Source organism: Chrysochloris asiatica, unplaced genomic scaffold, assembly GCF_000296735.1.
Source record: "Chrysochloris asiatica unplaced genomic scaffold, ChrAsi1.0 scaffold00114, whole genome shotgun sequence".
Classification (NCBI taxonomy): Eukaryota; Metazoa; Chordata; class Mammalia; order Afrosoricida; family Chrysochloridae; genus Chrysochloris; species Chrysochloris asiatica.
The window spans coordinates 10828478-10839588 of record NW_006408632.1 but is presented as its reverse complement, the minus strand read 5'-3'; the positions used below and the strand labels follow the sequence as shown (position 1 = coordinate 10839588).

Below are 11111 nucleotides of genomic sequence, written 5' to 3'. Positions count from 1 at the left end.
TAAGAAGAGAGGGACTAAGAGCTGGTGGCCAGGAGCAGACTTGCAGAATGTGCCCTTTGGAGATGTAAATTATTATATATGCCTGAGTGGGTTTTGTTGTTTGTTTTTTAAAAAGCTAAAGTGGATAAAGAGAAATACTGTTAACTGATGGTACATGGAGGGGATTACAATCATTGTAATGAAACAAGGTGTATGATTTGTTGAATGTAAAACTGACGATATTCCCTGTAAATTTTCACTCAACCCACAAGAAAAATCTTTTTAAAAAGGTAGCAGAAAATGTCACCAAAGCTTAAAAGAACAATTAAAGCGATTTCCTGTTATGTATCTATCATTATTAAATTAACGAGCTATATTATTCAAGAAGTACTGACATGAAAATTTATGAAATTTTAGAACACAGCAGAAATACATTTCACTATGTTGTGAAATTTCATGTTGGAAAATCCCACTGACCTTTGGGTTTTATGGGAATTATAGATATCCAGATCTACCGAACACGAAAAACACTCAGCAATGAAACTCTTCAAACTCTGTAATTCTGTGAGTTGTAGACTCAATAAAGATCAAAACAAAACAAAAAATACAGGCCACAGGAAGAAAAAATACACAAAACAAAAATGTTGCACTTAAGGCTACCTGTAGGTCTCAGATTAAGATCTCCTGCTTTAAAGTTGCGTCTATAACATCTCAATCAGAAACATTAGCTGAGTTACGCGGGAAAGAACGCAAAGAGTTTAGGCTTGGCTTCCAGTTTGCGTAAAATTGGCCTTTTGAGCTTTCACCAACTTCTCGAGAGGTTTACGAGACTTTGCTCTCTATTGATGCCGGGGACTGCCCTCCCTCTATGGCCAAAGACAGAAAAACTAAAACTTTAACCTAGATCAAGCAGCTCCGCCGAGGTTTCCTCAACAGAAACCAGGAGAAAGCCTCTCGCCTTTCCTCTAGGCACCGGGACTCAGAGCTCCCCGAAAAACATCCCAACCGAGTGTCACCAGATAGGGACCACAACAAAGAAATTCACCTAGTCAGCGCCTGGCCCTACCTCAACTCCCTCAAAGTTGGGAACTCCTACAGAGCGGGGGAGGGAATACCTCCTCCCCCAACGGCCTCAACTGCCTCCTACCAAGTCCCCGAGTTCTGGTTCCCCAAAGACGCGGCCCAACGAATCCCGGACTCACTGGAAAGTGGGGCCAGGTCCTGGACCCGGTCCGGACCCCGGAATTCGGCGGGTTTCCCAGGGTTTGGGGGGAGGTGGTGGCTGGGACGCCATCTCCTTCACCTCCACTCGGCTCCCGCTCAACGCCTCTACCGAGGCCGGGGTCCACCAGCACTGCGTGCGTCAGGCACAATGGGAAGAACGCCGAGCCCTCCACCCCGCCCACATCTGCAGTCTGGACAAGGGTTGTGGTGCTTTGCCAGATGCGACCAGAGGGTGAGAGGATGCCAAGGGAGAAAATATTTTTATTTTTATGCGCTAGATAGTTTCCATTCCACGCTTGTGTGTTAGGGCTCATCGATATTTCTGGCAGCGGCTACTATGCCCTAGACATCAGGTTTCACCGACGTTGCTCAAGGGCCAGAACCTTTTAGGCCGAGAGTAAGGTCCCGTTCGCTGCCACATTCTTGGGCAAGTGGGGAGTGTTCCGAAAGACCCAGTTATTTAACAGGTTTCCTTCAAACAGAAGGGAGATTTCGTTTAGTCCTCGCGAAAGGGGCCCGGTATTTTCGTTCTAAAGCGTTCGTTTCCTGGGGGAACAGAATTATTAGACGCAATAGGTGCGTTGCTTTAGTCTTCCCCGTACCCTCTGAGGGGCCGAAGGGGTTAAATCTCGGTCTCTGGTTTGGTGGAAGCAGGTGAGGCAGGGAGGTCTGAAGTGCGGGTCCGAACTGGGCACAGGGCAGGTGTGGGTGGACAGGATCGTTTCCCTCTGGCTGAAGCGACTTTGTTAGCAGGGAGAGGGTGAGTGGGAAGTTTTTTGGACCTGATTGTAGGGTGTTGGGGGAGGGCTTGCTAGGCAAAAAGAAAATCGAGGTTAGACCTTCGAGGGAACTTTCTTAGAATTCAGGGTAATTTCAAAAGTTAAAAGTGTATCAGTAACTCATTGAAGTTGTGAGAACCTTCTTCCCTTGAAATCCTCATTCCCCACCCCATCGGACGAATGACTGACTCTGTATGGAAACGGATTTTAAAAGATCTCAGGATTTGAGACTCAGTTTGGTCCATTTTGGTGGTCCCTGCTCTTTCTTTTGCAATGGATACTTTCCTATTATCGTTCAAGGAGGTGAAGTTATGAAGGAAGTCCATCATCTCAATTGCGGTAGGAATCCTTACACGCGGGCGGAGGTTCTGTTGCAATCATTTTTTCCAGAGTCATTCTATAAAACAAACACGTAGAGGAAAAGCAGTTTTTTAAACTAAGATTGTTACTGTTGGTAAGTGCCAACAGTCGGTTCCCGACTCATAGCGACTCCATCTAGGGTTTCAGAGGAGCAGCTGGTGGGTTTGAACTGCCTGCCTTGTGGTTCGCAGTTCAGTGTTGATCCTACAGAGCCACACCAGCCAACGATAAAGCACTTGCAGCGTGGAATGCATTTCTGAGGGCTCACTTTCAAAGATAAAATATGAAACAATTGACTCCTGATATTTTAAGAAACCTTATCATTTCAGGACTGTGCAAGGTGAAACAATTAAATTTGAATATTGACATTCCTTTAAATATTGACTCCTTTAAATATTGACATTCTTGAGAAGTCATTAGATTGTTACTAAGTGCAGATGATCTTGATCGCACCATTACTAAGCACACACACAGGTATGTTGTTTAATATGTATGTGTGTTTAAAAATGTCATCAAATTAAACAGGAGGTTTCTTAATCTCAGTGGGTTTGGGAATTTTTTATAGCCAGGCGATTGTAATGTGTTATTTGTTGACTTTTACATGACACCTTTATGTCTTTAAACCAAGGGAAAAGGAGCATACATTTCAATGAAACTAAATCCTGGTGTGGCGCTGTAGAATAATGCACTGGATCCCAAGGTCAGATTGAACTGCAAAGTCTGCGATTCAAACTCACCAGCCGCTCCTTGGAAACCCTATAGAGGGTTGCAATGAGTCTGAACCGACTCGATGGCACTTAACTACACCAACAAAATGATGAATTTTATGATTAATTTTTTTAATGTTTTACCAATTTGAGGTTTTGATATGAACACAACTTGGTCAAGATATTCTTTTTAACAACAAGTCCCAACAAAGTGTCGTTTTAAAGGACCTCCAAAACCAAACCACCCATTAATTTATTTATTGGGAAGAGGGTGTATTTGCTTCTCTTTCTAAGTTAAGAGTTAGCTCTGAATTAAATAAAATCCTTGTTGTTGTTGTTGTGTGTTGTGGACAAGATCCTTGTGGAGGAGGAGAAAAGATAAAATAATGGATGAGACAGAAACAGTGTTCTGAAATGGTAGTGCAGTCAGGGATGGACGTAACTGCTGATGTTCAGTCCTACATAGCATCCCCATTCCTTCAAAGGCAACATTAAATTAGCAGATGGAATGGGCTTGGGGGAAGGATTCAGATCATTTGTAAGCAATAATAATTTGACTACATAGAGTTTCATTGTTTAAAGGGTGTTTTCACATCCTCTGTGTACTTTCCTCCCCACAAATAAGATCTTTACTTGTCATCATTACCAGTCGGAATTTTGACAGATTCTTGAACTGGTGGCTCATATCCATCAACTCCTTCAACTTTAGCTCCTGTCTCATCTTCAGTAGCTTTTGCAGAACTACTGCCTGCACCATGAAGCTTCATGAGGTTTCCTAACTCAAATTTGGGCTCCTTCAGTATTTTTACTTTCCCAATGAACCTGTCAGGGAGAGGAAAAATAGACTGGCGATTCTTTTCAGTGTCCTTCCCAGTGCTGTCTGGAATCAATTTATTGACCAGTTCTTTCAAGTCACTTGTCTGCACCTCTTGGATCATGATTTCCATCATTCTCTTCCGGATTTCACAGACCAGTTGGTGACAAGCGTAAGATGTTTTCGGAATCTGATTGTTGCATTTTTTTCAGTAAAACCAACACAGAACCGATGAAACAAATAACGATCCATAATCTTGACATCAGCATGAGCTTCAGTCATGGTCTGACATTTTTTAACCATGGAGCACATTTTGTCATACATCATGGAAATTGGTCAAGCAGTTTTTACCCTGAATATTCCCAGTTATTAGCTTGAAATTTCTAAATGCATTGTCATCATTCTGCAGATCAGCATGGCTCACTTAAAAAACATGACCCTTGAGGCCATCAGATGCAAATTTGGTTCCTTGAGTCCTTGTTACTTGTAATATATTTTCCAATATTTCATGAACATATATTGGTATGTGCCTTCATATCATACTAGTCTTTTTTAGAAAATGAATCAGCTACTTTCTTCTTGCCACCTTTTTGAAGATTCTTGTTCTTACCAACTGCCATGGTACTCAGCCAAAAGACTTGAAAATAACCTGGAGCCTACATTTACTTTTGCCACCCCAAACCAGTGTTTACCAATCTCAAACTTCTCTCTGATGTGTCCAGATAAATCTAGTTTTCTACTCGTTCCCTTTACCTGTCAACTCATATTCGTCTAAATTCAAACCCAGCCAGAAGCAATCTATTTTTGTAGTGCTGGCTACTGAGCTGATTTTATGGTGAAGTGTTCTGTAGAAATATGTATCTGCCTTCCTCATTATTTTGTATCAAGAATCTACTTCTCTTGGTGTGTGGCCAGACACTTAGAAACTTTTTCTTAGTGAGTTTGTTTAAACTCCAAAATGCGGTTTATATTTTTACCCAAAAAACTGCAAAAAGTAGCAACTAGTTTTAGACAAGTAATTACTTTCATATATTTTGTATATTTTAGTTTGTTAATTAGTTGAAGCTTTTACTTGTGAATAAAAGCAGCAGATTTTTTTCATTTTGCTAATGTTGTTGTTAAGTACTCTCAGACCCATAGCGACCCTGTATAGGGTTTCCAAGGAGTAACTGGTGAGGTTGAACTGCCGACCTTGTGGTTCAAACCCACTTTTCAGTCCAGCGCATTAACCCACAGCACCACACCAGGATAGCTGGTTGTTATTTACTTAAAATTTTACCAAAGCAGAACTGATGTTTTTGGATCGATTACCAATTTTTTTTAAACAACTAACTTTTCTTCAGGCCACTCAGTTCAGTGTTGTCATCCAGTGCAGTTATTCATGGTGTCACCCCCCCCCCGCCCCATGGGCTTCCTCCCATGCCAGACCAGACAGAATCCTTGTTGTTAGGTGCCGTTGAATGGTTCCAACTCAGCAACCTTACGCAGAGCAGAATGAAACAACTGCCCAGTCCTGCGCCACCCTAACAATCATTGTTATGTTTGACCCTGTTCCTGCTGTCACTGTGCCAATCCATCTTGTTGGGTATCTTCCTCTTTTTCAATGACCTTCCACTTTACCAAGCATGATGTCCTCCAGGGACTGGTCCTCCTGATAATAAGTCCAAAGTATGAGAGACAAAGTCTGGCTATCCTGGCTTCTAAGGAACATTCTGGCTGCACTTCTTCCAACACAGATTGTTTATTCTTCTGGCAGACCACTTGTCTGCCAGTCTGTCATACTGTGGTGACTTGCATGTTGTCAGGCTGGAAGCTATGCCATCAGTATTGTAAATGTCAGCAGGAACATCCATGGTGGACAGGTTTGACAGACTAAGTTTCCACACTAAGGCAGACTAGGAAGAAGAGGCCAACTACTTCCGAATGTTTAGCCACTGAAAACCTTATGAATAGTAGTGAAACACTGTCATGTCTCACAGTATCCTAAGTAATGTGTGTTACCATTTTTAATCATAGACTAATGTGATCAATATCTGAGTAGTTGTAAATTGCTTACATGTAAGGAGTCCTGATGTGGCGCTGTGGTTTAATGTGCCAGACTGCAAAGCCGTTTGAACTGCAAGGTTGGTAGTTCAAGCTTACCAGCTGCTCCTCGGAAACCCTATATAGGGTCACTGTGGGTTGGAACTGACTTGACGGCACTTAACAATAACAACAATATTTCTTAAATTATATTAATACTTAACAACAAAATTGTTTCATAAAATCTACTTTGAATTAGAACATTATTCGTAACTGAGCAAAAACCTTTTTAAGTTTTTCTCCTTTTTCTTTATTGATTATTTCATTAAAGAAAATTATGGTGCAGGTTCACAAACACTGAGTATCACAATATTGTAGCTAGAACGCCAGAAAATTGGACAAAATCTGCCACTATAAAAACAGCAGCAGCAATGAAAAAAACAGCATGAACTTGGTATTTATGTAGACAAAACCATGTTAGATCTGTCATTTGAGTGAAGTAATAATGGCAGTTCTGACCAGAGCAGGTCAAAAGGTTAAAAAAAGTAGATATACTAATACATGTAAGTTGCTTATAAAAATGCTTTTGCTATGACTGACTACAGGCAGACCTTGGAGACATTGCAGGTTTGGTTCCAGGCCTCCGTAGTAAAGCGAATATTGCAATAATGTGAGTCACATTGATTTTTTTTTTTTTTTTTTTGCTTTCCAATGCACATAAAAGTTATCCTTACACTAAACAGTAGCCTATTAAGTATGTAATAATATGTAAGAAAAGTTTTCAATATTGTAAGAATTACTGATATGTGACACAGAGTCATAAAGTAACCACCAGCTGTTGGCAGAATGAGGCGTCTGAGAGACCTGCTCGATGCAGGGCTGCCACAAACCATCAGTTTGTGACAAATGCAGTATCTGTGATGTGCAGCAGAACAAAGTGCAGTAAAACCAAGCATGCTTGGACAGGGATACTTTTGTACCAGATAATAAATTGCTGCTGAATCACTACAGAATTAAAAACACTTTACAGTCATTTTGGTGTCCTCCCTACTGACAACTGACATTGTCACACAGTGGTGTCTGTACCCTCTGCATCCTCTTCATGAAGCCACTGAGTCACGTATTAGGGTCATGAAGATTGATTTGGTTATGGTTTCCTAGCAACTTTATTTATAGTTTCTAATAGGAAAAGTTTAAAAAGCTCTGATAGCATAGGTGAGTTGTGCATTGGGCTGCTAACTGCAAAGTCAGCAGTTCAAATCTACCAACCGCTTCATAGAAGAAAGATGAGGCTTTCTGCTCCTGTAAAGATTTACAGCCTCGTAAACTACAAAGAGTCACTATGAGTCAGAACCGACTCGACAGCATACCACCACCACCCACTAGGAAAAGTTTAATGAATTAACCACTGTGTTTTCAAACTATACCAAATATTACAAACTGAAAAGCAAAACTTTCCCTCTTGACTCTTTTTCCCAGAGACAACCATTCTTGAATACTTTTATCTCTTTTGATTGATTTAGTTACATTGCTGCACTTTATTATAATCCAGATTATTAAACTACAGCCCTTGACAATTAGAAACCTTATATTGACTGAGCTTTAGAAATGTCCTCCAAGTTTATATTTAAGATATACATATAACGAAGGAGGCATAATCGGAGCTTGCACTGCAGTGTTTCTCAATTAAAAACTAGTTTTATCCTTAACAGGGATGGAATGTTAGTCTGGGAAAGTAAACCACAAAAACTGCTCATTTGCTCTTATTTTGTTTTTCTTTTTAGTTCTAATGTTTCAGAATGTTTCCACTGACTGAGGAAAACAAGTGTGTGGCCTGGCTGTTGCTGAGTACTGGTACCTGTCCAAGATGCATCTTCAGATTCTGTGGTGTGGATTTTCAGGCACCTTACAAACTTCCATACAAGGTATTTTCTGTTTTTTTGGTTAAGTTTTTTTTTTTTTAAAAAGGTTCTCTGCATTTTTATGTGTTCTTTGCATGTTTATATGAATACCTGTACTTTTGAGGGTGTATATCTATCCATAAGGAACACTGGTGGCCGAGTGGTTAAAGTGCTTGACTGCTACCCAAGCGATTAAGGCCATGAGCTGTTCTAAGGGAGAAAGATGGGGCAGTCTGCTTCCATAAAGGTTCACAGCCTTGGAAGCACTGTGAGGGCAGTTCTACGCTGTCCTGTAGACTCTTTATGACATAGATTATGGATTAGGGTACCTTGCTTTTCTCTCTCTGCTGTAGTGCCATTTGTATTTTACAAACTAAATGGAAATTAGTGTATCTGGAATCCTCTATAAGTAAATGCCCATCATCATCATCTCTGTTAACAATAACAGCAGCAGTATAGGCCATCCCCAAGTTATTAATGAGACCCATTCCTTAACAGCAGTTTTTGAAGAATTTTTAGGGAACTCTAACCAGGTGGTTATTGTTCCTACTAAGCCTTATTTTAGTGCAAGAAAAGCACTTCCTTTAAAAGCTGCAGGTGTAGCAAGTGATGGAGACTGTGATAATGTGTTCCAGCTCATTGGAACAGACTCAAAGGTCATGGTTTGGTTTTTTGTTTTGTTTAGGGAAAATTTACATAACATTAAAGGGCAAATAGGAGTTGTTGGTAAGCCCAACATGCCTAATCCAGTGACTTCCTACACTGAGTTTTTCCATAACTTTAAACAATTACCCATGAGTTTGCAATAGCAGTTATTTTTCTGTAATTAGTTGTTTCTATTATTTTGGAAATAATACTCACTGTTCATCTGTTGTTGTTGCAGCTCATCACAACCCTCCATAGCAGGGATGGGGAACCATTTTTTCTGCCAAAATTTATAACATCATTTGCACCATACAAGGTTATAAACTTAACAATTAGCCTACCATATTTGGGCAAACATTTCATTGACTCACCTGTAATGTACTAGTGTGGTGCTGTGTATCAACACTGGACTGTGAACTGCAAGGTTGGCAGTTCAAACCCACTAGTTGCTCCTCAGAAACCCTATATAGGGATGCTATGAGTTGGAACCGACTCAACTACACTTAACAACAACAAAAGCAACATGATGGCTGGGAATGCTGTTGCCTTGGCAGGGCCAGACCAAAAGATTTTAAGAGCCTTATACCCACAATGGAATCCTGGTGTGGTGCTGTGAGTTAATGCACTGGGTTGGTTTAAAATGCAAGGTTGGTGGTTTAAGCTCACAGGGTCGCTGTGAGTCGGAACTGACTTGACGGCACTTAACAACAACAACATATGGCCTGAGGGCCTGATGTTCCCCACCTCTGCTAATAGGGTTTCTGAGGAGTGACTGGTGGGTTTGAACCGCGAACCTTGCAGTTAACAGTCCAGTGTGTATTCTATAGTACCAGCATTCTTATATGTCAGGCTCTCAGATAATCTTTATAAACTTATACCTATTAGGTAAGTACATACTATCATTGTCTCTATTTTCAGATGAAGAAACAGGCTCAGAGGGGTTAAGCAACCTGTCCAAAGTTGCACACCTATTAAGTGAACAAGCTAGAATTTGAACATTCTGTCTGAATCCAAAGCCTAGGATCTGGAGCTAGAAGACATGGATTTGATTCCCAAGTCTACCACTTTCCAGCTTCAGTTTTCTCCTCTTTAAGTGGAAATGATGATAACATCCACTTCAAAGGATTTTAAAGGACAATAGCTAAGAAAGTATGTGAAAACACTTTGAAAACTGCAAAGTTTGGTACATATGCTATGATGATTAATATATATGTGTATATTCATTTATGCACAATATGACTACAATATGACTGATATTGTGTAACTCATTTTACATATTTTTCCCATATATGTTACACTTTATAATTGTGTACCTATGTTACAAAATTTAAAATGTCCACTATATAAGGAGACTGACTGTTATCAACTTTTGGTTGTATCATTTTATGTAAATTCATAGAAAATATTTGAAAATAATTTTTTGGCTAAAAGTTCTTAAATTTTTATCATTCTATTCATGTGTACACATATGTGTGCCCTCATATACATACATGTACTATATTATGCTGACATTGTAGACCTTAAGTAATAATATGTGTGGGTCATAATATACCTATGTAGCATGAATATTTCTCTGTTGAAGATAAAATAGGCACTACTGTCTCAATAAAATGGATTTAATTTATTTGAATGAATGATTTTTTTCCCCCTTTTATACTCAGTAAATTGCAATGTGAGTGAATTTCAGAAGGATATTCATTCAACAATTGAATTAAAAACCTGTCAAATTTTGATAAGAAGGATCCTGGTTGGTGCAGTATTTGGATAAGCGGAATGTCTGAGCTATACAGTTTCAAAGAAATGCCAATTTTTATGTTCTAATGCAAGGAGTAAAAGGAATGAGGCAAATCAGAATTTAGTAGAGGACTTCTTTCAATTAATGCCTATAATTAATTTGTAATTAAGTTGTCAAATTTTGGCATTGTGGACTCTGTTTACCTTTGTTTGGTAAATCGTCTCCTTGAAATTATTTTTACTTAATAGACTTTTCCAATCGATTTAATAATTCAGATTTCATATTAACTTAGCCTACTTAATAAGGCTTTATGGAGTCCTGATGTGGCACTGTAGGATAAGCAAGGTTGATTTGAACCACAAGGTTGTCACTTCAAACTCACCAGCTATTCCTTGGAAACCCTATACAATGTCGCTATGGGTCAGAACGGGCTCAAGAGCACTTAACAACAACAACATGAGGTTTTAATGATTGTGTGATTATATCTTAATAATTAGAATTGAAATTTTTGCTGAAATTGGCAAGCTACTTCACAACAGAATTACAAACTATATGAATGCCTTTTTTAATGGAGCTTTTCTGTTTCAAATTTAGAACTTTATCTTCACTGATTTATGAATCCTAAAATAATATTCACACATATATTATATGAGTTAGGTCATTGTATTTGAAGTTCCATGTAAAGCCAATAGGAGCCTGGTAGCAAAAGGTTGGCAGTTCGAACCTGCCAGCCATTCTGTGGGAAAGAGAGATGGCAGTCAACTTCCATAAAGACTGCAGCCTTGGCTGGTTGCTCCAAAGTGTGGTGAGACCTGGGTACACATGAGACCATGGACATGGATATAACCACAGAGGGCTAGAGGTGAGAGTGAAGCGTCCAGCTGATATGAAGTGAGGGGAGATGCACAAGAACACCCAAACTTGCAGACAGTACCCATTTGACCT

General features: G+C 39.7%; 2 protein-coding genes and 1 pseudogene across 2 annotated transcripts in view; 1 reads left to right on the top strand and 2 right to left on the bottom strand.

Moving 5' to 3' along the window:
* Window positions 1–1295, bottom strand: part of LOC102834468 (peroxisomal membrane protein PEX13-like) — a 30185-nt gene extending 28890 nt beyond the window's left edge. The window contains exon 1 of the mRNA XM_006868039.1: window positions 1182–1295. Coding sequence (XP_006868101.1) covers window positions 1182–1273 — 92 coding nt within the window. The 5' untranslated portion in view covers window positions 1274–1295. The remainder of the gene's footprint in view (window positions 1–1181) is intronic.
* Window positions 1296–2312: 1017 nt separating this feature from the next.
* LOC102834067 lies at window positions 2313–4483 on the bottom strand (annotated as a pseudogene).
* A 3185-nt stretch (window positions 4484–7668) lies between these two features.
* Window positions 7669–11111, top strand: part of PUS10 (pseudouridylate synthase 10) — a 117484-nt gene continuing 114041 nt past the window's right edge. The window contains exon 1 of the mRNA XM_006868029.1: window positions 7669–7810. Within this exon, the coding sequence (XP_006868091.1) occupies window positions 7685–7810 (126 nt within the window). The 5' untranslated portion in view covers window positions 7669–7684. The remainder of the gene's footprint in view (window positions 7811–11111) is intronic.